The sequence below is a fragment of the Mastacembelus armatus genome, chromosome 24 (assembly GCF_900324485.2).
Source record: "Mastacembelus armatus chromosome 24, fMasArm1.2, whole genome shotgun sequence".
Classification (NCBI taxonomy): Eukaryota; Metazoa; Chordata; class Actinopteri; order Synbranchiformes; family Mastacembelidae; genus Mastacembelus; species Mastacembelus armatus.
Genome location: NC_046656.1, coordinates 13493295 through 13521151, shown reverse-complemented (window position 1 = coordinate 13521151; position 27857 = coordinate 13493295). Strand labels below are relative to the sequence as shown.

The 27857-nt window shown below is 40.0% G+C and overlaps 1 protein-coding gene across 1 annotated transcript; it reads left to right on the top strand.

The window, feature by feature from the left end:
- Positions 1 to 1521: 1521 nt before the first annotated feature.
- Positions 1522 to 25178, top strand: LOC113137095 (protein EFR3 homolog B). The gene is made up of 23 exons (XM_026318489.1): positions 1522 to 2551; positions 10628 to 10704; positions 12325 to 12452; positions 13258 to 13408; positions 15436 to 15557; positions 15890 to 16039; positions 18325 to 18459; positions 19869 to 19947; positions 20269 to 20404; positions 20540 to 20701; positions 20970 to 21081; positions 21311 to 21362; positions 21739 to 21911; positions 22022 to 22097; positions 22441 to 22602; positions 23042 to 23173; positions 23273 to 23340; positions 23431 to 23558; positions 23981 to 24072; positions 24241 to 24289; positions 24631 to 24737; positions 24855 to 24904; positions 25073 to 25178. The coding sequence occupies exons 1-23, from the start codon at positions 2419 to 2421 to the stop codon at positions 25176 to 25178; spliced, it is 2580 nt and encodes an 859-aa protein (XP_026174274.1). The 5' UTR covers positions 1522 to 2418.
- Positions 25179 to 27857: the final 2679 nt, after the last annotated feature.

Here is a 27857-nt window from a genome sequence, read left to right as displayed (position 1 = left end):
ACTTTTAAGTTAAGAGTTTGAATCAGCATTCATTGATTAATAAGAAAGCATGTCCTCCCTGTACTAGACAGACTGTCTGGTTTGGATCGGCCACTAAACTACACAGGAACAAACTGCAACAGACAACCCAGTCTGCAGGGAGGATCATCTGGGCCATCCAAGGCCTGTACCGGTTCATTGTCAGGAAACGGAGAAGAAGCATCTTTGCAGACGAGACCCCTCACACCCTGGACAACAAACTGTTCCCCTCTGGTAGGCGCTACAAGGCACCTTACATCAAAACCAGCCGGCACAGAGACAATTTCTTTCTTCCCCCAGGCTGTCGCTCTCATGAACTCCTAATCCTAAAGGTCAAATGTTGATCAGGGAGTGATGAGATTCTTCTAAAAGCAGTACATGACACTGCTGCAACAACATGACTATCAGATCCATAGAAATTTAAGGTTAATATATATACCAATAAATTTACACATCAGTGTTTTGTTGACTTTTACAAGTTTGTTGCATTGACAGAGTAACAATAATATTCACAGTAATTCAAGCACTAAATTCAACCATTTTTTTTACTCAGACATATTTCCTAACGTTACCAATTGTTATTATTTAGTTTTTCTTTATATCATTTTACTAATAAAATCTATAGAGAGAAAACCAGTACTGTACGCGTGGACTGCATGTGTTCAAACGTTGCTAAGGATACCGTCGAGTGGGCTGTCACATATATACAGCTAGCTAGTTAGCTAACTGTTAGCTAGCAACAGCTGGTAGCTAAAGGATGAATAAAACCGGTGTTGTGTTTAATTGAACGCATTGTAGAGCTGAACTTTAGCCAGGGTGGCTGATATTAACAGTCCGTATGTCATACATGTTAAGGATCTCAACTTTGTTCACTTTATGGTAAGTAACGTAGCGTTACGTCGACAGTGATAAACCCAAAAAGGCGCAGCCGGAGTCTTCTCGTTAAGCAAGTCAAGCAGGTAGCGACTGTTAGCATAGTTAGCAATACAATATGTCTAAATACGCTGAATTGTATGACTTAGCCTGGTTAAGGGTTAGTTTTCACAAGTGTTTATGTCGAAACACGTAACTCCAAGAGACAACCAAGCTAAATGAAAACCTGTATAGCAGCTAAGTTAGCGTTGCTATCGCTACATCAATTTACCGGCAGCCGTTTGGATTTCTGTCAATATATTTGCTATGAGACAGCAAAACATCATTTGCTCGTCACTCGTCGGGTAAATGTTAGCATCAGGTATTGTCTGTATATTGAAATGTTTAAACATATTCGTAAATCAACAGTATTTTTTAGCATGTCAGCTAATGTCAGTATACTAATTTCCATAGGCCAAAGAAAATCCAGCAATTTTCCTGATTTTCGAAGCGACGGTGGAGACTCAGTGCTGGGTTGAAGTGCCGCCCGGATCCCTGCCATTGTGAACCTTAAAGAGCAACGCCACCTTGTGACTAGCATCTGTCATGACAGGTGAGTAGCTAACACCCAACTATTATACACCTGCTTAAACTCTGCATGGACACATAACCCGTTCAACGTTGAATTTAATGCAGTGCAGAAATAAGGTTCTGCTTAGGAAGTTAAAAATTACCTTCCTTATCCAGATCCACAATAAATCACTGCTGTTTGTGAAAATGTTTTCTGTTAGAAGCTTTGGATCAGTGCCCTAGGTTTTGAGTTTATTCTTACAGCCAAGTGTGTGATGAGAAAGAAATCACTCACCGGAGATTTTCTTGTTAGCATCTGCTGATGGCTACATTCCTCAAACATCAAGCCCACTGACCGAATGCCTATTCTACTGTTTCCAAGCTGCTGTCCAGCCCCCCCCCCCCCCCCATCTCTGTCTCTCGCCCAGAGAGAGACTTCTGGTGGACAGTGAGGCCCTTTGTGCCAGTGAGATGTTTATTAATGAGCGAGTCACAGGCAGACAGCAGAGCTGCTACTGAAGAACTAATCGCTAATCTCTTCATTAATACCGTCAACTTGCTGATGTGCTAACATAAATTACTAAGAAGCCTTGAGACAAGGACATACACGTTGGTGTTCAGCAGGGATGCTTAAGTGAGTTTGTGAGTTTGTTCTGGTGTCAAACTTTACGCGAAGTTGGAGCTGAGTTCTGTTAAGGCTTGGCTGACGAGAAGTGTGTATTTGCTTGTGCATGTGTGTAGTTTTTAATGGTAGTCAAAGAGGGCAGTTGTGGCTGCATTTGTGTGAACCCATTTTTGCATGTAATTTAAGAGTTAAGGAAGTGTAAAACTTAAGGTGGTTGAATTAGTTAGTATATAATAGTCATTTTTTAAAAATAATTATTACTGTTTTATTAGAGAGGTTTCTGATGCATGTACTTTTACATGTGTGTTTTTGACATTGGTTAGGAGGTTTTCTGTGAAGGAAGTAGTCTGTGTATGAGTGTGTGTGTGTGTGTGTGGTTGTTGTGTGTTTGGTTGCATGCCATGCCCTTGCCTGCGCCTGATGTCCCGGCCTCTCAGAGGCTGGCACTGGACTGTCGTACCCTTCTGGACCATCGCGTTGGCAAGGGTGAGTGACAACACTATCACCTCTGTTCTCTTTCTGCATCCTTCTCTGTTTCTAAGTTATATTTCACTGAAAAGTTGCTTTCTTACATATGTTTCTATGATGTCTGACATAACAATTTGTCATGCTCCAAATCAAGGCACCTATTTGGGGTTTGACATGCTGCAAACTGCCTTATCTTGTAAGGTTGATTCATAGTACCTGTGGAGATTTGGTAGTACCTGTAATCGGTATTCACAGAATGCTGTTTAACAGTTCTGACTAATTAAAGAGAATTCTCATTATTTTCATCCTGTGTCATATTTAATTGATTTTATACTCTTTTATCTTGACTGACTGATTCATAAAATCTTGTATTACTAAAATGCCTTCTGATAAATCTATTGCAGCCCTACATGCAATGAAAACAAAGCTTGATTGTGCATAATGTCAGTCATTTGAGGCAAAGTGGTATCACCCCAGTGACCCAGTTGTTCAACCAAAGTGAAAAAATCAAAATATTCACATTAAGTGTAAAGATAAATTTCTTCTGAAGGAGTTTAATCTTAATTAAATCGCATTCAAGCTGTTGTGTATGCAGTGGATAATATTCTAGCGAAAAGTGCTATCAGTTCTTGACAGAACCTCATATGTTGTGCTGATAGGTAGTCTTCAAAATTCAGGCCTGACATTTGGAAGACTAAAAAATTGTGAACCAGAAAAAATAAGTATGGACAAGCTATATTTTATGTAATCGTTCATGCTTTTCCAAGGGCACTGCAGCATCAGGTGGCTTCTAGTGTTGCTGAAAATTCATGCATTAGAGCCAGTTATGCAAACATCATGTCTGATTTTCTGTTTGTCATAGTATGGCTGAGTGTTAATGTAGATTAACGGATGAGTTGATTTGAATGTTCTGCTTGTGTGGTGCATTATCACATTGTTATTGTGCAGGTGAGAAGCTCTGCCATGTGAGAGATGGCAACCAGCTGCTTGAACACATTGTATATTTTGCACTGTGGTTTTAAAAAATGAAACCTGGGAGAGAATGAGTAAACACTGACACCTTGAAGTATTGCACAGTTTACATCTTTTTAAAAATGTAAATTCCAATAAACATAGTTACATCATCATGTATTTTCTACAGTTTATCTGCATAAATAGAAGACTAAAGGAATAACAGGTTTATTTGAGGTTTCCACCAGCTGCTGATGCTGATGGAGCAAAAAGTGGATTGTCAATCCCAAGAAAATGAAGAGAGAAGGAAAACAGATGTTTAATTTTAGTAGAAAATGGAAGGAGCTGTTGGGGAAAGTGGCATTAGAATAGAAAGAAAAACTAAAAGTAAAGGAGAAGAAATGGGAAGATGAATGACAGTGAGGAGAGAAAGAGTGATACTGGCAGGGGGTGGAGAAAAGGAGAAAGCCCCCCTCCCCTCTGCTTCATTCTCTGCAACTGAGAGAAATGATGCGAGGTGGGTGTGTTTATATGTGCCGCTGCATGCGATAGCTGCATTACTCCTTTTGGAAGGAGTACTGTGGCAGAAGACAATCAGGAAAATCCAAGGTCATCACTGCACGCGTCGCTCTGACGTTGCCTTTCAGCCCCATTTTCTGTGCGTGTGAATATATATGCTAGTGTGTGTATGTGTCTGTGTGGCAGGGAGAGTGTGTGAGATTCGTTGCATCAAGCCAGGCTCTGCACCAATCACAGTGTGCTTTCATATGCCTTTTAGCTCCGAGCACACGTGCAGGCATTTATCCACAGTGAGTGGTGTGTGTGCATTTTCAGTGCTTCTTGCCACAGCAGTGGGTCTGTTTGAGCAACTGAAGCTGCGTTAAGGAAAAATAAGCATCTGTAATAAGAGATTCCAACATCACGATCGATGTACGGTAAGAATTGCAGTCATTCTTCCATTGTGCATTTGTGTGTGTGTGTTCTCAGCTGCGTAAGCACGTGAGTAATGTGAAACATCCAGTTTTCCTGCATTCTATGAACTCATTTTCTCTAAGCTTTCTTGTGCATGACTGCAGCTGTCATTAGTGCAACATCTCCTAAAAGCGCATTATGGGAACTTGGTTGCTTTTGAGGATTCTCTGTTAAATTACTTGTTATTAGCTTACAAGGAGACACCATTTTGAAGATGTTTATTTTTGGTAATATACACTTTTTACTTGCATTGTTTCTTTCTGTTATGTTAGTAATGTTGTGTTCTCTGCACTTGTAATATATTCGGCTAACTGTCTGTGTGATAGACAGATGTTTCCAAGCTTCCAATATAGATGGTTAATAGCTTTTATGATTTTTCAGCGTTTTAGGTATGAAAAGATAAATTAATGCAGACTCGTGAAAATACTATATGTGTCATTTAAATTAAAAGTTTGGGATACTTTTCTATAAATGTTCAGATCATGAGTGATTGTTTTTCTTTTTTTTTGTAAAATATTATATTGTCATTCACTGAAGGTCTGGTTTTCCTGGGACATGTTGATTCATGGTTCATTGATTAGTGCTAATTAAAAATGTAGGCAGCTTTGCTTTGAGTGTGCAGACTATTGATGGAAAACGGCTTTGGTTACTAGGCTAATGAATTACCAAGGCAGACACTGAAAGATCAAGCTGAGTTCGGCTTCCACTGTGGCTGGACTTGAGCCCCTCATGGCCCATTTTTAGTGACTGTGAATCATAGTGTGGGATTGGCCTTGTGTCATGAGGATTTTGGCAGTTGGGTCTGTACATCACTGTGTTGATCGCATTGTACCAGCCATGTTTTCTGCCACCCTTGGTGGATTGAATGTGTGCCTTGAATCTGGCACAGTGTACATGCTCGATGGTGGGGAAAAAAAGTTAATATAATGTGCATTTACGTCTTTGACATGTGTGTATGTGTGTCAGTAGCCTGAAAGAATATATTCTCTGTAGGTAGGGTTTGTTGTTACTGAGAGGAACGGGGAGCAAATTGACTCTGTGGTTATATATGCGCTGGATTAGAATAGCTGCCACTCTCAACATGCCTTGGTGACAGAAATTTCTCCCTATTGCTATCAGACTCTTCTCTGTGATGTTCGCCTCCTCTCCTCAGCTGCTATACAGCCTTCCCATATCCACAGAATGACATCTTATTTGCATATCGGTTGACTGTTGAATCAGCTTTGCTCATTATTCATTATTTACTTACACTCTCTCTTTTCTCGTACAGCGTGTTTGTGGATTCTGCTGTGTGCTTGCATTTGAATCTGCTTCTTAGAGATGATTTGTTCCTCCTTGTTTACTGGTGTAAAAATAGCAGAACTTGGTCTGTCTATCCCCAGTCCCTCTTATGTAATAACACCCCTAAAGGCCAACATGCTTTGTAACCATGATGTGAAGTGTCATGTATTTTGCATAGGTATACGTACACAGCTTGCAATTGAATGATGTGGATAGCAAAATGTGTGCTCTTTGAGTTTGTACCGTACAGGTGCATGTGAGTGTGGCCTGTAAAACCAGTGCTTTGCATGACCTCAGGTGAAGGTAAGGTCTAAATGTGTATTGACTCTTCCACTTCTCTCATCCTTTCTCACAAGCACACAGATCTACAAAGTGTTTCATATTTTCCTTGCAGGTCATCAGGATTACATTTATTTGCTCTTTTCAGCCACGTGACTTTGGGTGCAACAGAGCAGCTTTGGGAAAGCAGGTGCAGATATGACACTGCAAGATGTGTTGGGCTACCTGTCACACCGCTACCTCTGTGTGTGTGTGTGTGTGTGTGTGTGTGTGTGTGCGTGAGTTTTTGTAATCGGTGTCAATGTTGTCATATATGGAGATTTTCTTTCTTTTATAGGAAGTGCAAAGGTGTTTCAGGGATATTTATTTTTTGTTTGCCCCTATTTCTCTCACTCAGCATGCAGTTATTTTTCTCCCTGTCTCTGTCTCTCTCACCCTAAGTGGAAATGTTAAGCTGACATCCTGGGGGAAATGGAGGGTGTAATCTGTTGATGTACCAACCCACTGTTACATGGGTAAAAATAGCATTGTGATTGGCTGTCTCCTTTCTGTTGTGATTTGGAGGCTGGAGGCCCCTCAGACTTGTACATATATGCACACATAAATTAATCCTGCATTGGGAGTGTAGCTTATCTTCCAGCCAATGAAACAAGTAGGTAACACACAGGCCAGAGTTCCCCAACTTTGTTACACCAGGCTGCAGAGATGTCCGCCTTATCTTATTATCTTGTTCTATCCACCAACAACCAGCAATTCATTGTTCCTCAGTAAAACGCTTCTCAAGGTGTGTGTGAGGATGTTTGTGCGTGGGTTCATGTGTTGAGTGTGTATGCAAGAGTGGAGGAGGACTGTGTCCAGCCCCTGAATATGTTGTCAGTTTGCCATGCAGAGTGGGTGGATGTCGTGAGGCCCCCTGCTATGTGTACTTTACACCGCTGTCATCCAAATTCTTGTACACCCACCTTGTTGCTCCACTCTTAGCTTTTTCCACACTAATCCACCATTGCCAACACCACAGACAGAAAATAACTTTTTAACCAAATCTGAACACAATGCTGAAACTACATAGAAGTTTCAAAAAGTCTCCAGTGAAGTAACGAATATATTTTCTATGCATTGTCAGCACATTGTGAAGTTACAAGCAGACAGAGGCAGGTAGAAGCAGAATATTGTGAATATTTCAAATTGTGTGGAAAATACTTTTCTGCTTTAAGATGATTTGGCCTTTTCACAAAAAAACAAACAACTGCTCAGCTGTATAAAACAATGGGTTATCCAGCTGTCCATAAACAAACAATAGCAACAACTTTTAGGACAGAAAAAGAAAACATTACCTTGCTCATAATTATTTGCATTGAAAGTTGCAGATCCTACATTGAGTTGGTGAAATGATTAAACATACTTAGAACAATAACACTACAAAGTTTACCCTTTGAAATTGTTACCGCTCTACTGCTTCTAAATGTCTCTTTTGCCTCTAGTGCTGACCGAGAGGACAGGACAGCTTTTAACAGGACAGAGAATATGCAGCAGAATAAGTAGCACTAATCTGTGACTCATTCAGTGCCTTACAATCCACCACCCCCATCACACACAATGTCTCTGTCTTTCCCTTTTCCTTTTCCCTTTCTGTGTCTATGTCGCCCCCTTTGTCCTCAATCTCTTCCTTCCTACACTAGGACCTCCTGCATTTTCATTAATTCATTGGCAACCCTGGGCCAGTACAGGAAGGGTATAGGGAGGATGGGTGAGTGCAGGATTGAGGGAGAGGTGCAGAGGTCTCATTAGTGTTTGAAGTGATGGAGAAGAGAGGAGCACAGCTATGAATAGACACAGCTCTCAGAGATAAGCCTGAGCATCAGACCTCCTGCTGCAGAGTTTGGTAGGACTCTAAGAAGGCAGAGGCCTTGAAACACAAGGGTCTTTTAACTCTCAAGTAGCTGAGACGGTAAAGATGGCTCTTCAAGGACATCCTGCCTACACAGACTTCCCTTCTCCCAGGCGTAGCCACAGATAACACACCAGAATGTTAGTAGTCGTGGCCTAATGGCTAGGGAGTCAGACTTGTAACCTGAAAATTGCAGGTTTGAGTCTCAGGTCTGGCAGGAATTGTCGGTGGCACGGAGTGAATAACCAGCGCCCAGTCCACCTTCAATACCATGACTGAGGTGAGACCCTTGAGCAAGGCACTGGACCCCCAACCGCTCCCTGTGTGCCACAGCATTGGCTGCCCTCTGCTCTGAGTGTGTGTTCATGGTGTGTGTGTGTGCATTTGGGTGGGTTAAATGCAGAGCGCAAATTCTGAGTATGGGTCACCATATAAGTCACTTTCACTTTAAATGTAAGATCATACACCAAAGGAGGGAATTTCATTGCCTCTGGAACATTTTTTTACAGGACAGCCACAGCACCTACAACACTCCTACCTACATGTTTCTTATTGTGTTCCAAACCAAGCAAAATAGTCAGGATATTAATTAAATCATCATCTGGAAATCTTCAGTTGACTCAATAACAGTTAAATTCCCACTAATTTTGTATGGATGGACTTGTGATGACATTCATACTACGTAATCTAGAGCTGAAATCAACAGATAATTAGTTGGCAACTATTTTGATAACTGCAATTTGTTTTTATGCAATCATGCCAAAAATACCAACGTGATGGTTTGATAGTAAACAGAATACTTTAAAATTGCACGCTATTGGTTGAATACACACCAAGCAATCTGAAGACATCACTTTGAGTTATAGGAAATGTGATGGTCATTTTTCTGTTTTCTGACATTTTATAGAATACGCCCAAATAATAGAGAAAATGACTGGCAGATCGGTCAATAATTGAAAATAATTGTTAGCTGGAGGTTCTGTTTTGTGTGGGTCGTTTGTCTTGCATATCCCTGGAAATGCTGTGTGCATTGCTTCTTCATCTTCGTTAAATTTCAAAATACTGATTATTACTGTGTATAAAACTGGCAACTTAACTGTATTGCCTGGAAATCTTGGTTGTTCTATGTCTTGTGAATTGTTGTTACTCAGCAGGAAGCTGCTGTTTTCTTCTATTTTATATTGATATTATATATTTTGTGTGTATGTGTTTCTACATGAAGCACTACAGTTGGGTTGTACAGAGTCTGGGTGTTTTATAGTGCAAACAGAGGCAACAATCATTGGCTGCGTTGGTTGATTAAAGGATTTGTGAACATTTCTGGTATATTAAAAATATTTAATATGTTGTCATGAATCATGAAGTATCATGTATCAAGGGAAAATATACTGTATATTGGGTAGAGTGTAATGTGAGAGTGGGGTAGCAGTTGTGCACCCGATAATCCTGATAATGTGTGGACAACATGCTTTCAGTGTGAGGTTTTTGTGCCAAAATACCAAATAAGGCTTCAATCTGTGTAACAGCAAACTAAAATAAGGAAGGAAGGAAGGAAAGAAGGAAAGCTGTTTCTTTGCAGATTAGTTTGCTTTTGTCTAATGTACACTAAATCTTTCGTGTCTGTATTTGGCAAGAGACTATATTACTGCCAGTGTGATGACCTACTTTTTACATTAGCAATTCTGACTTTGGAATATAACAACTCTAATGCAGGTCTATATGAAGGCTTAAATGCATCTTTTTCATTTTTTTTTTTTTAGGTTATCCCTTTTTTTGTTTTTTGCGCTCTCCCAGAGTCCCTTATGACTCACCACTGCTGAATTCCATCAACCAATCACATTCCAGCTTTTACTGACTATCTAACTGTCTTTCTCCTCAATGCAAAGTCAGAAGGAAAATTATTCATTGTATTATTGTATTGCACTGTGGAGGTGCCAACCAAGCTCCTGTTTGCCAGAAGCGTCATAAGAAAAGAACATGTCTATTCTCTTGTATTTAGTCTCGGAATCTATAGTTTGCATGATAGTATATCATGTCGCTGCTACTAACTACACCATTGGTGTACATTGGTGGGCAACAGGGTATTTGAGATTTGGTTATGCTTTTTATCCAGATACAATTAAGGTTATGGATAGAGCTCCTTCAGTCTGCCTTTCCATATTCAGCAGGTCCCCTGAAAATTCTCTGCTTCTCTACACGACTGATTACTTTTACTTGTTGCTGCAGGCAACACAGCTGCACCTAGTAAAATTAATCGAGTGTCCATTTATATTTAAGTCTGTCTCTTAAATAAGATCCTAACTATATTGCTGTCAATTATATGTAGTATAAAACCTATTTAATATCATATATAGTATGTTGTTAATGTAAATTGATTAGCTACTTTAAAACTACTGTATACCATAAGTTATCCCAGTTCCTATTTCCCGTAAAGCGATTTTGACTCTGCCTTGAGTATGTAGTGTTTCTAACGTGGACGTTGGAACAAATGGCTTTTTTATACCATGCCATATAACTTTGGCACTATGTTCTTTCATTTAAACAGACATTCACATAATAGACAAATAGTGCTGCAACAGAGAAGGGAAAAGAAAAGAAGACATGTTTTCTCCTTCTTGGAGTTTTATTGCATTTCTGTCAGTCATACTGCACAAGTCTAATTGCCCATCTCTTTCACTCTTTGTTTTTCTCTCTCCTCCCTCCCCATCTTAATTTTTTCTCAGGGGTTTGTGGTTGTTGTGGGGCACTCAGGCCTCGTTACAAGAGACTGGTAGACAACATCTTCCCAGAAGACCCAGAGGTGAGAAGCTCAAGTGACACTTTCTTTCTTCTGTAATGCCTTGTCTTTCTGTCTTTGATCTTCTGCGTATGTACATGTAGAAATCATATGGGGGTTGCTTTGCATTAGGTAAATTGTAGGCAAAAGATTAGTTTATTGGGATATAAAATTAAATTTAGATAGGACAGTGCATAACAGAACATCTCAAAAATCTGAGAAACCATTGTGCTGTACCAGATTTAGCTGCAGTTCCTAATCAGTATAAATTCAGTGTAGGTAGAGGTGATAAGAAAACTTTGCACCACCTCCATACATAACAGACTTCTTCAAAGCTTTTGGTGTCAAACCACAGACCTCACATTTGCTATCATTTCCTCTGATTAACTAACACCTGACATAGATAACTCAAAGATAAATCTTTTGGGTGGAGAAAATGAGATTATTTGGTACAGTAGGAACTTCACATAAATGCCTCTGTGCTGCTGCAGTAACCCACTTTAGTTATCAGATCTGCAGCCAAAACTGCAGTACATGGGACATACTAGTACACACAGACCTTATTTCCATGTTTGGGGCTATATGCATGCACATAATATTACCAAGAATAGATTCCAAGTCTGATTCTATGCCACTATGGCTGAGACTGTAACTAAAGTTATCCCAGCATCTTGGGAATAACGATAACACTTACTCAAAATTGTGTCACACTGTGCAAGCATGTGTGTCTCTGTGTGTACAGTGTTTCTCCAAGGTAACTGGTGGGAAGGTGATTCTCTGCATGTGTCTCCTGTACACACGAAATGATATGACTGGGATTTACTAGTAGGAAAAACACTTTAGAGAAACCTTGACTTCCATTGATTTAGTCTGTTTGCAGCCTGCCAAAGCTGATATGCTTAATTTATACAACTACAAAACGATTTAATCAAATTAACAAAAATCCAAAATCAGCTTTTCAGCTGGAGGGTGTTGTTTCATAGTCAGCTGCAGTATTCTGGCTGTGTGATCAGTTATGGATTCCAGCCACAGAATGTTTTGGAGAGGCAGAGAAAAGCAGCAGAAGCGGAGTCGTGGCCCTGTGCAGATCTCTGAAGTAAGCTTCTACTTACGGGAATATGCTGTTTCCTATTATAACAGGTCAGAATGTCTGCTGTGAAAAAGCTAGTGGTTACTGTGTACATATTCCCAGCTAATTGTGAATTAACGATATTGTTCCTTTGCCCTGCAAAGCTTTGTACAGGAAACTTTGAGTGTATAACCAAATAATTCTGCTAGTCTACCATCACGTCTTTGTGGTCCTGCCAACGTTATGATGTTCTAGCCTAAGTTTCTATTATTTTTTTCAGAGGACTACTTAATTGACTACGTGTTTTGGCACTTGTCTGCATGTGTCTCAATGTACTATAGATGTTTTTAGTTCTCTCCTGCCCCTGACCAGTCTGAAGAGCAGGGAAGTAGGTCCAGGGGCAAATTAGGAGGTGAAATATTCTACTCTTACAATTTGGGACTAAAGGAGAAATACATACAGCATTGCGAGCATGGTGACATCAACTATGGATATATATTGAGTGAATCAGACTTTAAACATTCTTGTGTATCTTGTTTTTTCTCTCTCTTCTTCTTCCGTTGTCACCCTACCAGGATGGGTTGGTGAAAGCCAACATGGAGAAGCTGACATTCTACGCACTGTCAGCTCCAGAGAAGCTTGACCGTATCGGAGCCTACCTGTCTGAGAGATTGTCAAGGGATGTGGCCCGGCACAGATATGGGTGAGCATCAGCAGTCATTCGCCAAATCAAAAAATACTGTTTTAACATTTTGTATATTATTTACTCCACATGTTGACTGATGGAAAATTCACAAAATCAAAGCTAATACGGTAAAATACTGGGAGGATTTTTTTTTTTGTTTTCTATGAAGTAATGGGTCAAGTGGTGCATGCACGGTAATAGTCTTTCATTAGAGATTTACACTGACAGTCCATCAGAAGTGCTTAAAATTGTGCTTTTAAAATTTCCTTTATCGATCAATCTAAAATGATGCATACATGCAGTCCTGATAAAGAACTGTGAAATTATGGCCCTAGGTGGTGTTCTTAATGTGTTTTTGATCACACTCCATCTGTATAATCAGTAATCATTGATCTGGCACTCCACATGACAGCTGAGTAGATGAGGAGGCAGGTTGGCCATTTTTTAATAAGAACAGTATGGCTGGTTTCAGGTTATTGACGTTGATGTATGCACTCTGTAGTTACTTTGTATGCCACAGAATTTGTTGTCTTTTGTGACTCATGACTTGGATGCCATGTTATGATTCTTGCCTATGTAAACAGCCTGTACAGATTTCATTTGGCAGAGTCCGTCTGAAATCTGTGCAGTATGTGAGTCTGCAGATTTGGTCTGTTATAGCTTGTCACATTTTATTTTCTGTTGTGGTGAGATTTTAACCATTTAGAATGCAATGTATGCATTTATTTTAATTTCCATTTCAGATGTCCACTTACAGATTATATTTGCCTACAGGGTCAGTGATTTAATTCTGATGTCTCTGTGTTTCTCTTCTCCTCTTCAGGTATGTGTGCATAGCCATGGAAGCCCTAGACCAGCTGCTGATGGCCTGTCACTGTCAGAGCATCAATCTTTTTGTCGAGAGCTTTCTTAAGATGGTGCGCAAGCTGCTAGAGTCAGACAAGCCCAACCTGCAGATCCTAGGAACCAACTCAGTGAGTGTCCAAAATGATACTATTAGGAATTCATCACATTTTTGTCTGAAACAACCAAAGAAGGAAATACATACCTATTGTAAAACTGGTGGATCTGTTCCTCTTTTATGATAAGCATTTTCATTTTTGCTCAGCTAGATCTATATTGCTTTGTGGAAGTAAAAATAATATTAACTGAGTTATACTGCTCTATACAAAAAGGCATGGATATAAACAAACCCAGTGACAGATGTTGAGAAACTAGACTATCCAACTTGAACTTGTATGATGATTGCTACTGATTTACGGTATAACTAACAAAAAAACCTGCCTAGCCATACATATTTGATAACAAGAATCATGTCTAAAACACATTTTTTAACTGATATGAATTTAAATAAATACCCACATCCTCAAACTGTTATATGTCTTAGTTGAGCTGTTTCTATCCATTTCAGTGGATTTAGCGGTATTATCTAATCAGATGTTGACAGGGTGCATTTACTTTGCTCATGTGATGGAAAGAGATATTAACCTAGAGAGAAATACTGTGTTAGTGTTTGAGAAGGATCAGAGCTCAGCTGTGAGAATGGTGGGCAGACGGAGTGGGAGTGACGAGCATCCTCTGATGTGGGTAGCAGCTATCAGCACCGCCGGCCGGGTCAGCAGAGGACGCATGAAGGAAATCAGATTAGCTGCAGACCACGCTGGCAAAGCTCTGCAGTCATCTACACAGATGGACGAGACACGCCAGCCTCTTGCACATAATCTTCCTGCTATCGTTCTCTCTTGCACACACTTGCGAGTTCACATTTCGGACTGATGCAAGGCCATACTGTTACACTCATGCACATACATTATACACACACATCTGAATGCTGTGTAATTAATTGTAATTAATCACAGAGCTTTTCAGTAGCAGATTTTCACGATGTCTGGTGATATTAGGCTTTGTGCCTGTTAAACATTTAGATTATTTCTTAGGATTAGTTGGAATTTATCAGGCCTTCTTAGTGCAGACAAAACATTGGTCTTCCTCTAACTTAGAACTATAAAATTAATTTCCACTATACCACAGTGTTTGTCACCTCAGGGCTCAATCATGGCCAGGTTTTCTCACACTCTATTTCACCGACCTAAAACCTTTTTCTGCAGAGTTGTTTCTAACACACCCAGATCTTCAACACGTCAGTGCTTGAGTTAATGCTTCTGTCTACCTGCTGTAGACTTTATCGATGACTATGTGATAGACAAGACTTGAAGCAGTGCTTATTTTCTCTTGGTCTAGCCTTCAGTTGCAACAAAAACATTTCTAATCTCAGCTCGCTGTGCTTTTAAATCCTATTCTTAAAGTTTTCAGTTAGATAGCATGTTTCTGCGGACACAGAATTGATACATTACTAACTGGAAGCTGCTAAATATTACTACCAGTAATACCGAGCAGCTTCCAGGTATCAACAGCTACAGCAATTTACTGCAGCAGCCGAGCAGCTACACAGGAACAATTATTGGTTCACTTCATTTAATTCGCTCAAGGGTACTTCACTTAATTTTAAAACCACACCAAACATTCTTTTTGTACAGAGGAAGTACATTAACCAGGAACTTTCATTGATGTTCATTTACTACTTAAACTACTTTTTTAGCCTTGCATTATGGGTTACTGTGTTTATCTGAGCTCTATTTTTGAAGGGGGATTTGATGTACTGTAATTACTTTACTGAACATTCTTTTTTTTCAGGTGGTAACCTTTCAGTCTTAGTTGTAGAGAAATATAATTCATAATTCATTAATTGCAGTGTGCTGTGAAGCTGAATGTCAGCATGTTTGAATGGTGACATTTTCTGGCCCAGTGGGAGAGCCCCCGTCTGCCCTGTTCTTTTCACTCTTAATGAGATGTTATGGCACTACAGCTTGACTTTAACTTGGGAGATTTTCACTAGGAGGATTTAGAGTTATTTCATTAAATGCTTTTTATTTATTCCAAATTTATGTTTGACATAAAACCTGTGCTATTTCAATTTTTCCTCATCTCTTTTCCTTCTCAGTTTGTGAAGTTTGCCAACATAGAAGAGGATACGCCATCGTACCACCGCAGCTATGACTTCTTTGTGTCACGCTTCAGTGAGATGTGCCACTCTAACTTTGAGGATCCTGACATCCGCACCAAGTGAGTGGACAGATGCTTGATTATTATAGAGGTGGAATTATGTACCTAATTTTAACAGTCTACTTCAGGAAGCCTTTTTTTAGACTAAGACTGCACCTGGACATTTTTTGTATTTTCTAAAACAAAGTGAAATCTTTTAAAACTGACCTGGTTGTCATTTCTATGATCTTCTTAAAATAGACAAAGTGACATCTGAGAACAATTCCAGCCATTTGCTTACAGATATAGACCAAAAATAGCTAAAAATATTTTCTAAATATATTTGTCCATTTATAGATTTGGTTACCTGTCAAATAATTTCTGCTCTATGTGTCTGTGATTATTTCATTCAGGATCCGCATGGCAGGTATCAAGGGCCTGCAGGGTGTGGTGAGAAAGACTGTGAACGATGAGCTTCAGGCCAACATCTGGGACCCTCAGCACATGGACAAAATTGTCCCCTCTCTGCTTTTCAACCTGCAGAGTGGCGAGCGTTCAGAGAGGTGAGTTCCACATGATACTGTTTTATCAGACTTCAGCCAAGGCATCTAAATGTCTGTTTCAACTTTAATCACCACATCATTTGGGCACAGTGACACTTGTCATTGCCTGGTTGTTTTCAAGATTTCTATTTTGTGCATATTGCTTGTATACTCATAGTTAATTTACATGTGTTGTTGGTTTATGTATAAAATGAGCCAAGAACCAGAGAATGTAACCAACTGACAGATATTTGAACTGGTAATTAAAAAGAGAAACAGTCTATGAGCTCTACAATAAAGTTTACCAATTTGCTGTGCTCTCATGTCTGATCGTTACTAAACAGGCCAGACTGTGCCAACATGTAGTGAAAGAGTTCATGGTCATTGTTGACCCGCCACGCCTCTGTCACACATTTCACTGCAACTGTGCTGTAGCCGTCAGGTGTTGTTTGTCTTATGTGAGGCCATATGTGTCCTGGCAGTCTAGCCAGACATCAACCATGTCATCCATCATCATTGTCATCACTGACTAAACTCACAGCTCTGCTCCCATTGTAGGCATCTGTTTGCTCACTGTCAGCATCCAAGGACAAAAACAGCAGGAGATGAGGAGAAAATGGGCAAGGGAGGAGGGTTTAAATGGTGCTAGACTGTGTGAGAGAGAAAAATCTAGGAGCCTCCCTTTCTTGGCAGTATTCCACATACTTAAATTCACTTTGACATCAATTCTGAGATCTGAAGGTTATTTGAGCAAAGGGGGAGGTAGCTAGAAGAACATTGGTAGGGTGCATAATGGAAAACAGAGTGATGACAATGGTGAGGATCTTGAACAAAATAGGCAGATGGACAGACCTGCACAATCCAACAGAGTGACAAATTTCTCTCTGAGCCTCCCTCCACTCTGTGTGGTATGAGGCCTGCCCCTGCTGTGCATCCTCAATTCCTCCTCACATTGAGTTTAGCCAGTCATTACCAACTGTAAAACCCACAGCAGTCAGTACAGAGGCTAATTAAACTGACAGATGGTACTTTTTTCCATATTTATACCCACACACATGAGAAAGTTCATTTAAAAATCAACTTCAGACAGTTTTAGCTTCTGACAATTGAGAGGAATTTATGTAGAAAGTTTATTACTGGAGACACTAAAATGTTTTTAGGCCCTGTTGTGCATGCTACACATTTCCAATTAACCATACTGATGGATTGTTTTTAATGTTTATGTGGCTACTAAGGTTGTCTGTTGTTGGAAAAAAAAAAAAAAATCATCCAGACATTGTCTTAGCAAAAATGTTTATCTGAAATGATCATCACCTTAAACATGCATTTCAGACATCCCTGAGACCTAAAAACAGGTTTTAGTGGAAACAGATATGAGGTCAGGTTGGGGAGGCTTTCAGACGCTGATCTCTCCTTATGCCAAATGTCGCCTTGTTAGTTTCCAGACTGTTAGGCAAAACTGTGCAGCAAAAGCTCAGAAAGAACTCTCTTATGGGTCTTTGAAATGCCCTTTTCAATTCAACAGGGGATAGGGACAGGGACAGCAGCTTTGTAAGAATTAGTTGCTGAACAAATGCTTAACCTTTCAAGTGTTTTCTAAATTTGCAGCTACAAAACTTCATTTAGGTGTGTGCCTTTATAGTTAAGTGAGTACATTAATTCTGTACTTGTTTTGAATTTGCTGTTTTTGGTTGGCTCTCAAATTTAAGGGTCTTTTTTTGGATGATCTTTTATGCAGTTAGGGGAGCAAGTAAGAGGCAGGAAGTCGCATTTCTTCCACAGGAGCAGCAGGAAAGATAAAAGAGTTAGGCTGTTAATAAATAATGTCATCATCATTGGTGGACCACCTGAGGCTGCTCATGGCCAAGATAGAGTTGTGGTGCTGGTTTAAAGTATGCATGAGAACAAAAAAAGGCCGGACCCATTGTGAGTGCTCACACCCTTACACAAACTGCTGACGGCGATGTGCAATACACTAATACGTACATACACGGTGGCCAGCACAGTCACTTAATTTTCACTGCAGACAAGCTGCAGAGGGTAAAGTCATCTCAGGAGTGAAGGTTGCAGTGACACAGCAGTACAGATGGGGTTTTTTATGTAAAAAAAAAAACAACAAAAAACTAAACCTTTGTAAAAATGCAGCTTATGTTGCTGAATCAAATTGATTTCAAACTCTTGCCTCTTCTCTCCCTTCTGTCTGTATCTCCCCCCTGCCTCGCCTTCCCCTCCCTCCTTCCTCCTCGCCTCCACCTCGCTCTTTCGTCTTCTCTTCTTCGTTTCTGCTTTCTCACCTGCATCGCCAGCCGCTCCCCCTCTCCGCTGCAGGCGTCGGAGAAAGAGAAGGAAAGCCCGGTGGAGCTGACAGAGCGCTGCTTCAGGGAGCTGCTGGGACGAGCTGCCTATGGCAACATCAAGAATGCCGTCACACCCGTGCTGATGTGAGGCAGCTCCGCAAACTCTTTTTATTTACAAGATGTGATTTATCCTTTGAGGCACTTTGTTTTTGACGTATTGACAAAACCTGAAGGAAGGTTGCTTCTCAGGATGTCGTTTTGCAGCATTTTTAGCTTTACTTCAGTTTGGCCAAGGGAGTACAACAAGGTCAATGCAAGGTTACTTAGTTGTTCCTGATTAGATGTGAGAGCCTGATATGCAGATGGGACGTTTACTTTGTATATTATTGCATTTACATTGAGTTCTGCAGTGCAAGGCTGTAATTTTATGACCACTGTAGTTTCACTGCAGATTCCTTGTTTTTTTTGTTTGTTTGTTTGTTTTTTCAGTTTTATGTTGCTTCTGATGTCATTTTTTCCACTTTGGATGTCCCTGAGCCTGTTCCTCTATACAATTAGCTTGTTGTTTAGCTGTCTGTCTATTTCGTTTTCTCCTTCTCTCTCTTTTTTGAAACACTTGTCTTAACTGTGCTTCCTGGAATGTAGAATTTCATTCGCCTTAACCTTTTTCTCTTTTTACTCATATGTGCCTGTATCTCGGAGTCCTAGACGTTAATCCTTATCCGTTTTCGTATTGAGCTGAATGCCAATTTTCTCTGTCTGTCTATCCTTTGTCCTGCTGGACTTGCCTGCATCTCAGCTAGTATTTCTCATTCCTGCTTCGTACTGTTGTCAGAGTAGCGAGCTAGACATAATGTTAATTTTTAATTAGCTGGTGGTTAAACAGCGATTCGCTGAGAAATACAGATAAAATGTATGCCCAGCACTTAAACGTGTATAAAGTGCTTGCATGGCTACAGCTAAAACTGCTAACCTACTGAAAATGTACTATAGTGTACATTTATATAATTGTACATTTTACTGACAGCCATATGTGAAGGTTGTTCTTTGAGCCAGCGCTTGGCCATTCATCACTGTCTCTGTTTCATGCTTTAGTGATTTACCTCCTGCCTCTCTGTCTCTACGTACATGCATTCTGCAGTCCAACGAACTGTTTGGTAGTAATGATTGATAACTTTGATCATGATTGACGGATGTTATGATCCTGATTGTTAGCGTTGATTGGAGATTTTCTTTTTGTGAATATGTTGCACTTTTTGGCATCTTACATCCTGATGATCTTAAAATATTAAATACAGAGTTTAATGCGTAGCTGAATGTGGATTGTGCCACTGTACAGTGTGTTTTAATCACACACTGTGCCTACATGTTTTCATTTATATAGTGTACATTTTTCTTAACTAAAAAATAACATATGAGGCCTAAATGTGATGGTTTTATGAGGAACTATAAATTTGCTCTTTATCTGTTGCAGCTCTCCATCACTACTGGCAATGTGTAATTACATATTCTGTATCCTCCATATCCCTATCCTCCTGTCTGTGTTTACCCAGGCACTTAGATAACCACTCTCTATGGGAGGGAAAGACCTTTGCAGTGTGTTGCTTCAAAATCATCATGTACTCCATCCAGGTGAGTGATACTGTGCCTGCTTATGCTCACAGACCTCTTTGTCACCCCTTTCACTTTGTTAATCTCAAATCCACAGCTAAATGGAATCCTGTAACATTTTGTGTGATCTACACAGTACCAGGTTTTTATTTTTCTGAGTGGTTATTACATTATTTAGGGATGCACAATAAAAACAACTCTAAAAAAAGACACTAGTATTAATTTTTCTTTTCATGTTTTTGCTGATTTACACCTTGTAATTCTCTATTCATTCCTGCTTGTCATGTTTTTTTTTCATCTGGTTTCTTTCATGCATTCATCCTTTCTCTGCTTCGTTTTCAGTCACAGCACTCTCACTTGGTAATCCAGCAGCTTCTCGGCCACCTGGATGCAAACAGCAAGAGCTCAGCCACCGTGCGAGCTGGGATAGTGGAAGTTTTGCTGGAGGCTGCCGCTATTGCAGCCAGCGGCTCTGTAGGTGAGCTATATATACACATGCCCTCTAGGGTAGCTGCTACTATAATGTAACTTAGTTTAAATCATTTACACCGTTTATATTATTTTCTTTTTGGGGTAAATTGGTCTTTTGATTATTCACTGTTTGCATATCCAGGCCCCACAGTGCTCGAGGTGTTCAATACCCTGCTGCGGCAGCTTCGTCTGAGTGTGGACTACGAGTTGACTGGCTCATATGACGGCAGCACGAACATCGGCACCAAAATCATCAAAGCTCATGAAGAGAGGCAGCTGCAGGAGGCTGTCATCAGGACCATCGGTGAGTCAGTGCGCAGTATGTCTTTGTGTTTTAGTTTGTGTAGGAGGCTTTGAAAGACAGACTCCTGGACCAGATCACATTATCTGTGGTGCCTTGTTTACTTTATGTTGATGTTTATGCCTGTGCCAGACTGAGTCTGTGAGCATTTAAGAGTCTTCTTCAGGCTAGTATTGGTCAAAACGTTTGCTCTCCTTCTATATAGCTTTCTTCCATTTGTTTCAATCCTCCTCTTATCTCACTAATGATTATCTCTTTCTGTCTCCTTCAGGTTCCTTTGCAAACACTCTACCTACATACCAGAGGTCAGAGGTCATGCTCTTTATCATGGGGAAGATCCCTGTCCCTGGGGTTCACCCATCTCTGCCCGCCACAGGCTCTGGGTAAGTTATTCTCATGTCTCTAATCCACACACATGTTCCCTTTATGTTGACTATGGTACATGCATACATGCACTGTAGCCAGTGCTATCTTAAATATCAAAACTGAATGTAAGCTTTATCTTGTTCCATTCTTCAATCAATGGTGATTTGTGAACACGTGTGTTGGGTTCTAAATGCCGGTGAATTACAGGATTTAAATGTGAATCTGAATTTTCTCTTCCATCCTCAGGCCTGAGGGTACCAGGATGATTCAGGTTATGTTACTCAAGTCCTTGGTCCAGGTACATGTTCATCCCTAAATCATTAATACATAGAATTTCAAAAATGTGGTTCTTTGTAAAATATTGAAGCAGGAGGTCATGATCACCAGTTTAATACATTATGCACACAAACACAACATGGTTAGAATAAGTGTGTGTGAAGTCTGTCCTTTTGAACCAGAGCTGAATGACTTGCAAAGGCAGCGTAAGAATCATGAGTTTGTCCCAGTGCTCACTTCCAACTATGAGCAGAAGAGTAGGCCTGTCACTCAGCATGTCATTTGTGGGCATTAGAAAGTATGTTATGAAGTAAAAGTATGACACACACTACAGTTAACTTGGATGTTCATCTTGCTCAAAATAAATTCAAAATAACCTGTGACCTATAATCTCTCAGGTGACGGCTGGTTTCCAGACCACCAACATGCTGACAGCACTGCCCAGCTCTTTCCTGGAGCCGTTGCTCTCCTTGTCTCTGACCGAGGATCCAGAGGTCCGGCTGCTGGTGCTCCAAATCCTTCTTAGTCTCATTGACAGACACGACAACAGGCCCAAGTTCTCCAACATTAGGTGTGTCTGTAGGAATATGTAGGTTTCGTTTATTGTGGGGCTCAGTTTATACTGTGTGGTTTCTTTTCTTTGTGCGCTCCAGTGACAGTTTGTGATTATTTGTTGTGCAGCATTATCTCTGACATCTCAGTGCTGAAGCTCAAAGTTGACAAGTGCTCCAGACAGGACAACTTATTCATGAAAAAGGTACATACTGTCTCTACATCTAAAGCTGGTTTGTCTGTCATTGGAATTCAGCATGAATAATAATTTAGATACTTAACATTCACTACTTGCTCTAACACAGCTTTTTCATTACCTTTTCAAATTTGAATGTCATGTGCAGCAGTCTGTCTGCTTTTCCGTCTTTGAACACATTCTCAAACATGCACATAATGAAATGGATCACTTTCATTTTCCTGGATGAGTTGTACAAACATTTACTCTCACAATGTAACTGAAAAACCAGAGTACTTTAAATCAGAAGTAATCTTTCTGTCTGTCTTTGGCTTGACTCTTGATTATTTTCCCTGTGAAACCTCCCTCACAGCATGGCCAGCAGCTGTACAGACACATCTACTTGGGCTGTAAGGAGCAGAGCAGTGGACGACAACACTATGAGGCCCTCTTTGCTCTGCTGGGTCTTCTGAGTGTGGAGCTGGCCAACGAAGAGGTGGTGGTGGACCTGATTCGCCTGGCCCTTGCCTTGCAGGTATGAATGAATGTGTGAATGCTGTCAAGTAATATTTTATTATATCTACTTGTTTTTCTGTTTGGACAGAATTTTTTGCATGTGTTGTCATCACTCCCTGCCACAATCATCTGCTAACAGAATTTGCTTCAATGATCAGTGTTGTGATAAACTAATGATTTAATTTATGTAGCACTTATCTAAATGCAGGAAGTGCTTTGAAACACCAGTGATGAAAAAAGCTGATTAAAATAGAAATACACTTCTTTAAGTGGAGTCTGCAAACTGGCAATAAATAAACATAAAAGCCACTTTAGCAGCACAAGGTGAAGAAATGGTCACTGTCCAAGACACGTAAAACAAAATCTAAAGTATATAGTTTTAATGCATTTTAGGAAGGTGCATTAGTGGCTGTGGTAAATTTGAATACCACTGTGCTGTTTCTGTGTATCCCATGCAGGACCTGGCTCTGTCCACTGACGAGGCTCTGCCTGTTTATAACCGCTGTGCTGTTCATGCTCTCTCCGCCGCCTACCTCAACCTCATCTGCCAGCTCACCACCGTCCCAGCCTTCTGCCAGCACATACACGAGGTCTGGGCCTGGGCTCCCGTGTGTGGTGTGTGTGCTCGTGCATGTGTGTGAATGGCATTAACCTCTTTTAATAAACTGCCTTTCTCCTCTGCTCTTCAGGTAATTGAGGTGAGACAGAAAGAAAGTCTGTACCTTTTGCCTGAGGATGTCTTCGTTGATAACCCAAAGTATGTATCACCCACATTCAGTTCTCTTTAAGAAGTGTTTGACTACTTTCTACTGTATAACAAAACATTCCTAACTGTCTTTCTTCATAGGCTTCCTACTTCACTGGAAAGAGTAGAGGGGGACAAGTTGTTCCTCCAGTCCAAGATCACTGAGGTCCTTGGAGGTAGTGGTTATAACACAGAGAGACTGGCTACGCCTTATGTCCCACAGTATATAGGTAACAATCCCAGACAACACTTTTCCAGCATTATTCAGTAACACTGAGTTCAAAAGTCAACTGTAGCAATGTGCTCCTCTCTGCAAGTAAATAATGATAAATAGTGTTTATTGACTTGCTGGCTTGGTACAGCTTTGTGTGGAAGCTTTATTGGTTACTGAATGCAGAAGTGGACTGCTCCCCCAGGAGCTAGTGAGGATTTAATGTTTTGTTGAAGGACACTTAATCAGGGCAGACCTATTTTTAACCCAGGGGCTTGAACCGGCCACCACTTAGCCCCTGTGTTTTTACATTTGGGTTTACTCAGTTGTTTCAATTTTATAAATACATCAAAATTAGTGGTATATCATATGTTTTGCATTGTTTAAGTTTTCTCTTTTAAAAAAGGAAAGGAAATAAAAGTATATGCACTCTCTGTTCAGATGAGGACCGACTGTCCAAGAGAAAGAGTATTGGTGAGACCATTTCACTACAGGTGGAGGTGGAATCCCGAAACAGTCCAGAGAAAGAAGAGGTAAAGGAAATAAAACACACACACTTTTTTATGGTTTAAAACTCAAATACACAACACTGAGGATGTTTAGCTTGTGAGAATAAAATGTCATTTTGGAGCTCTACACCTCTTTTACCTTATAGAAGGTAAAAAAAGAGGTTAACTTATTGCTGTCATTCTTTTCTGTAGAGGACACCAGCGGAGGAAATCACATTTGAAACCCTGAAGAATGCCATTGGTATGTCCACACAGCTTTAAACTTCTGTGGTTTTAAGGATTTTATGAAATTATACACTAATCAGCATAGTATCACCACACTTTTGTGTTTTTTTTTTTGTTTGTTTTGTTTTGTTTTTTGTAAAACTTTTATTTTATTCCCATAGATTAACAAGCAAGATTCTAGTTTTGGTAACTACCCAGAAGCTGTAATGTAAATAGTGGAATGGAGACAATGAAAATAATTGTTGTGATTGTCCTTGCTGCTGTACAAATAATCCTGCATTGCATTATTACTTCCAAATGCAATACACTACAGTGACATTCAGGTGAAATTAAAATATAGTTTCTGGCTCCCTCTAGTGGACAGTGTGGGTATGGAGGAGCAGGAGAGGGAGCGGAGGAGACAAGTAGTGGAGAAGTTCCAGAAGGCTCCTTTTGAGGAAATAGCTGCCCACTGTGGTGCCAGGGTAAAGCGAAAGCATTTCCCTTTTATCCATGACATTGTTTAAACTGTTTATTTATTGTTGTTGTTGTTGTTTTAAGCTCCTTGATATTTCTAATTTAATGTACTGTGTTCTTTCTAGGCCACGCTACTGCAGAGCAAGCTCAACCAGATCTTTGAGATCACAATCAGGTAAGAAACAGTTCCCATTAGATTTAAACAAAGCTGTTTCCTTCAATAAATTTTTAAAATGCTAATAATGATGTTAATTGCAGTGATAGTGAATAAGTGGATGATTAGATGATGATGGTGTGGACTCATCATGATAACAACTGATGTCTGTTTGCTCTTCGCATACAGACCCCCACCCAGCCCATCTGGAACCATTTCATCAGGTTATGGCCAAAGCCAGAGTCGATCTATACCCATCTACGAGATGAAGTTTCCTGACCTCTGTGTGTATTGAAGCTGAAGATCTACAGTGACATTACAGAACTGTTGAACATTTGAGGACAGGGAAGAGATATGGGTAAACCGATCCTCACTGTAAAGGTATCTTGACCATGGAGTCAGACTACCACAGGGCATGTGGGGGACAAACACAGTTGTTTGAAGCCAACTAAAGAACAAACCACTTTTTTTGATTTACTTAGCTTATCTGAAATGACGAGTCCTTTCTCCGTTGATTGCAGCCAAAATAGCTGGGGAAGGTCAGTAAATGCAGCAACTTCTATTTAGAATTTTCCCTTCACGTCTCCTTAGATGTCAGTAGAAACTCCACTGGTTGGATATTAAAGTTGACATTACTAAGAACTATAAGGGAAGAGTTCAGCTTACTCACAGTTACTTATTGGCTTTAGAATGAGCTGACCCTTTGCATGCCAAGTTATTGGAAATGTCTGATAGCACTGAAATTCTTGGAGATCCTTTAGTCCCTTACAGGATGTCATCCTGCTCTGGACCATGAAATTAGATTGACCAATCTTGTTTTTCTTATTTTTGTGTTTTGTTATATTTTTATGGCCAGAATAAGTGTATGTGAAGTAGACACATTTAACTACACCTGACTGTGTATTTTCGTGTATGTTTGAAATATGGGTAGTTAAAAACCTTCCATCTTACGCAACTCTAGAACATGTCTTCAGTGTTTAACGCTTGGACGTAGCTGTTTTTGCCTTTTTAGTGTTAGCCAAAAGTGCTTTTTCTTTAACAATGGGCATTTATTTATTGCACCTAGTTTTTATTCTAATTATTATTTGGATTTTAGCTGTGTTTTAAATGAGATATAACCACTAATCTACGTGCTATTCTTCAAGGTGAGTGTGCCTTAGAGGTGACTCAAGGTAAAGCATACACATAAACACAACCCGCCACAGTCATGACCACAATAGGCTTCTGAATAGGAAATGTTTACTACAAAGTTTACCAGGTCAAACACTAGAAAATAATTAATGAACCTTTATTTTTTTCTCCTTCCCATATAAATGTGTATATACAGAGAAATATATAAATCTTTAAGCTGATGTACAGAATAGGGATGTGTTTGTGTGTGTATATACTTTATATTCTAATTTTAGATTGCCACTGCACTGATTGTACCTATAGTTAAGGGAGAAAGCTACTTAGTATTCAGATACATTTTGTTAACATCTCAAGTAAATAACCAGCAACACATGAAATCAAAATGTGCATTGACAAGGGCCTGAACAGTCAGAAACAGAAATTTGCACCATCTTTAGGCCAGTACATTTACTACTGAAGTGATCCCATCTGCTAAAATCTTGCAAGAAAAACAGGTTTAACAGTTCAGCTTTATTACTAGCCACAGGTGTTGGCGCCATCACCCTGACTCTATTGTCACCATCACATCCTGTGTCCTGCTGCGACAAGTTTGCACTCTGAATGCCATACTTCTGCTGCAGTGGCAGCCTCCGGGCAGCGAATTTATCTCATTCTGCAAGAATTGAACATGTCTCAAAGCCATTTTTGGTGTGCAACCAAACACACACACACAGGTATAATGATATAATACAAAGTATAATGGCAATAATTTGGTTCTAGCCTGGGTAAAATGGTCCAACTAGGTAGCGGATCCTTTTCTTGTGTTTTGAGTTGTACCTTCTGCTGTGTTGGTGCTGTGATGGTTCAGTTGTGTGATGTTTTAAGATGCTGCCCCTCCCTCTCCTGTGCTTTTGTGAATCAACTGCATTGGGTGTGGCATGTGTGTCAGCCATCTTGCAGCCATCATGTTTAATGTAACCAGTGGTGTCTGGTTTGTCCCTGATTGTCATGTGTTTCGGTCCAGTTAGCTCTGTGTTATTGTTTTTTTTTTTTTACAGTGTGGTGTCCTCTGTATGTATATTCATGTCTGCAAATGCCAGTGTCAGATGTTTACCCTTTTGTTACTGCAAGCAATTGGCAGTGTATTTGTTCATGTCTTTTTATTTTATTGTCATTGCCTAAGACCAAACTCTTCAGACACAGTTTAGATTTTGTCCAGTGACTTTCCATGTTAATGAAGAACAAGCTAAGAGCCGTGTGCAGCTGTCAAAATCCTTCCAGTGACAATTGTCTTTTCAACATCTTGCAACAATGAAGACCTGTAAATCTATCAGTCTGCTTGTTGTCATTGCATAGTGTAATGTAATATTGACAGTAATCTAATCTTACTTTTGTCACTACATGTCTGGTTAATAGATATGTTTACAACGTAGTGCTGTAGGTCAAAACTAATCATTCTGTGAACTTTGCACTTTAAAACCTGGATTTCCTAGTGACACAGGCAGCTTTTACATGGAGAAAATGCCTTATGAGTGTCAAAATATGACTTTGCATGCTAGCGATGTTGCTGTGGTGTACAATAAATTTGTCTATAACTGTGAAAGGCCTGGTCTGGTTCAGATTATTTTTATTTTTACTGTCGAAAGTGAATTCCTAAGATACTTAACACTGTGGAGAATCTTCAATCATCAGCCAGGAGGAAGTAAAAAAACTCCCACACCTTCTTCCATCTTACCACTAGATGCCGCTAAACCTTTCACATATTACACATTGCACATTTAAATTGTAAATAAATACAGTAATAGCTTTCCAACACCTTAGCCAAAGGCAGATGACGCCAGGCTGCTGACTGCTCTCACTACTG

What these genes read in the sequence shown, in the direction of transcription:
- LOC113137095 (XM_026318489.1), top strand. Translation starts at nt 2,419, where the DNA reads ATGAGTGTGTGTGTGTGTGTGTGGTTGTTGTGTGTTTGGTTGCATGCC. An exon ending in TGCAGCCAGCGGCTCTGTAG is followed by an intron (nt 20,405 to 20,539) that starts GTGAGCTATATA and finishes TTGCATATCCAG; the next exon opens with GCCCCACAGTGCTCGAGGTG. An exon ending in TCTGCCAGCACATACACGAG is followed by an intron (nt 23,174 to 23,272) that starts GTCTGGGCCTGG and finishes TCTGCTCTTCAG; the next exon opens with GTAATTGAGGTGAGACAGAA.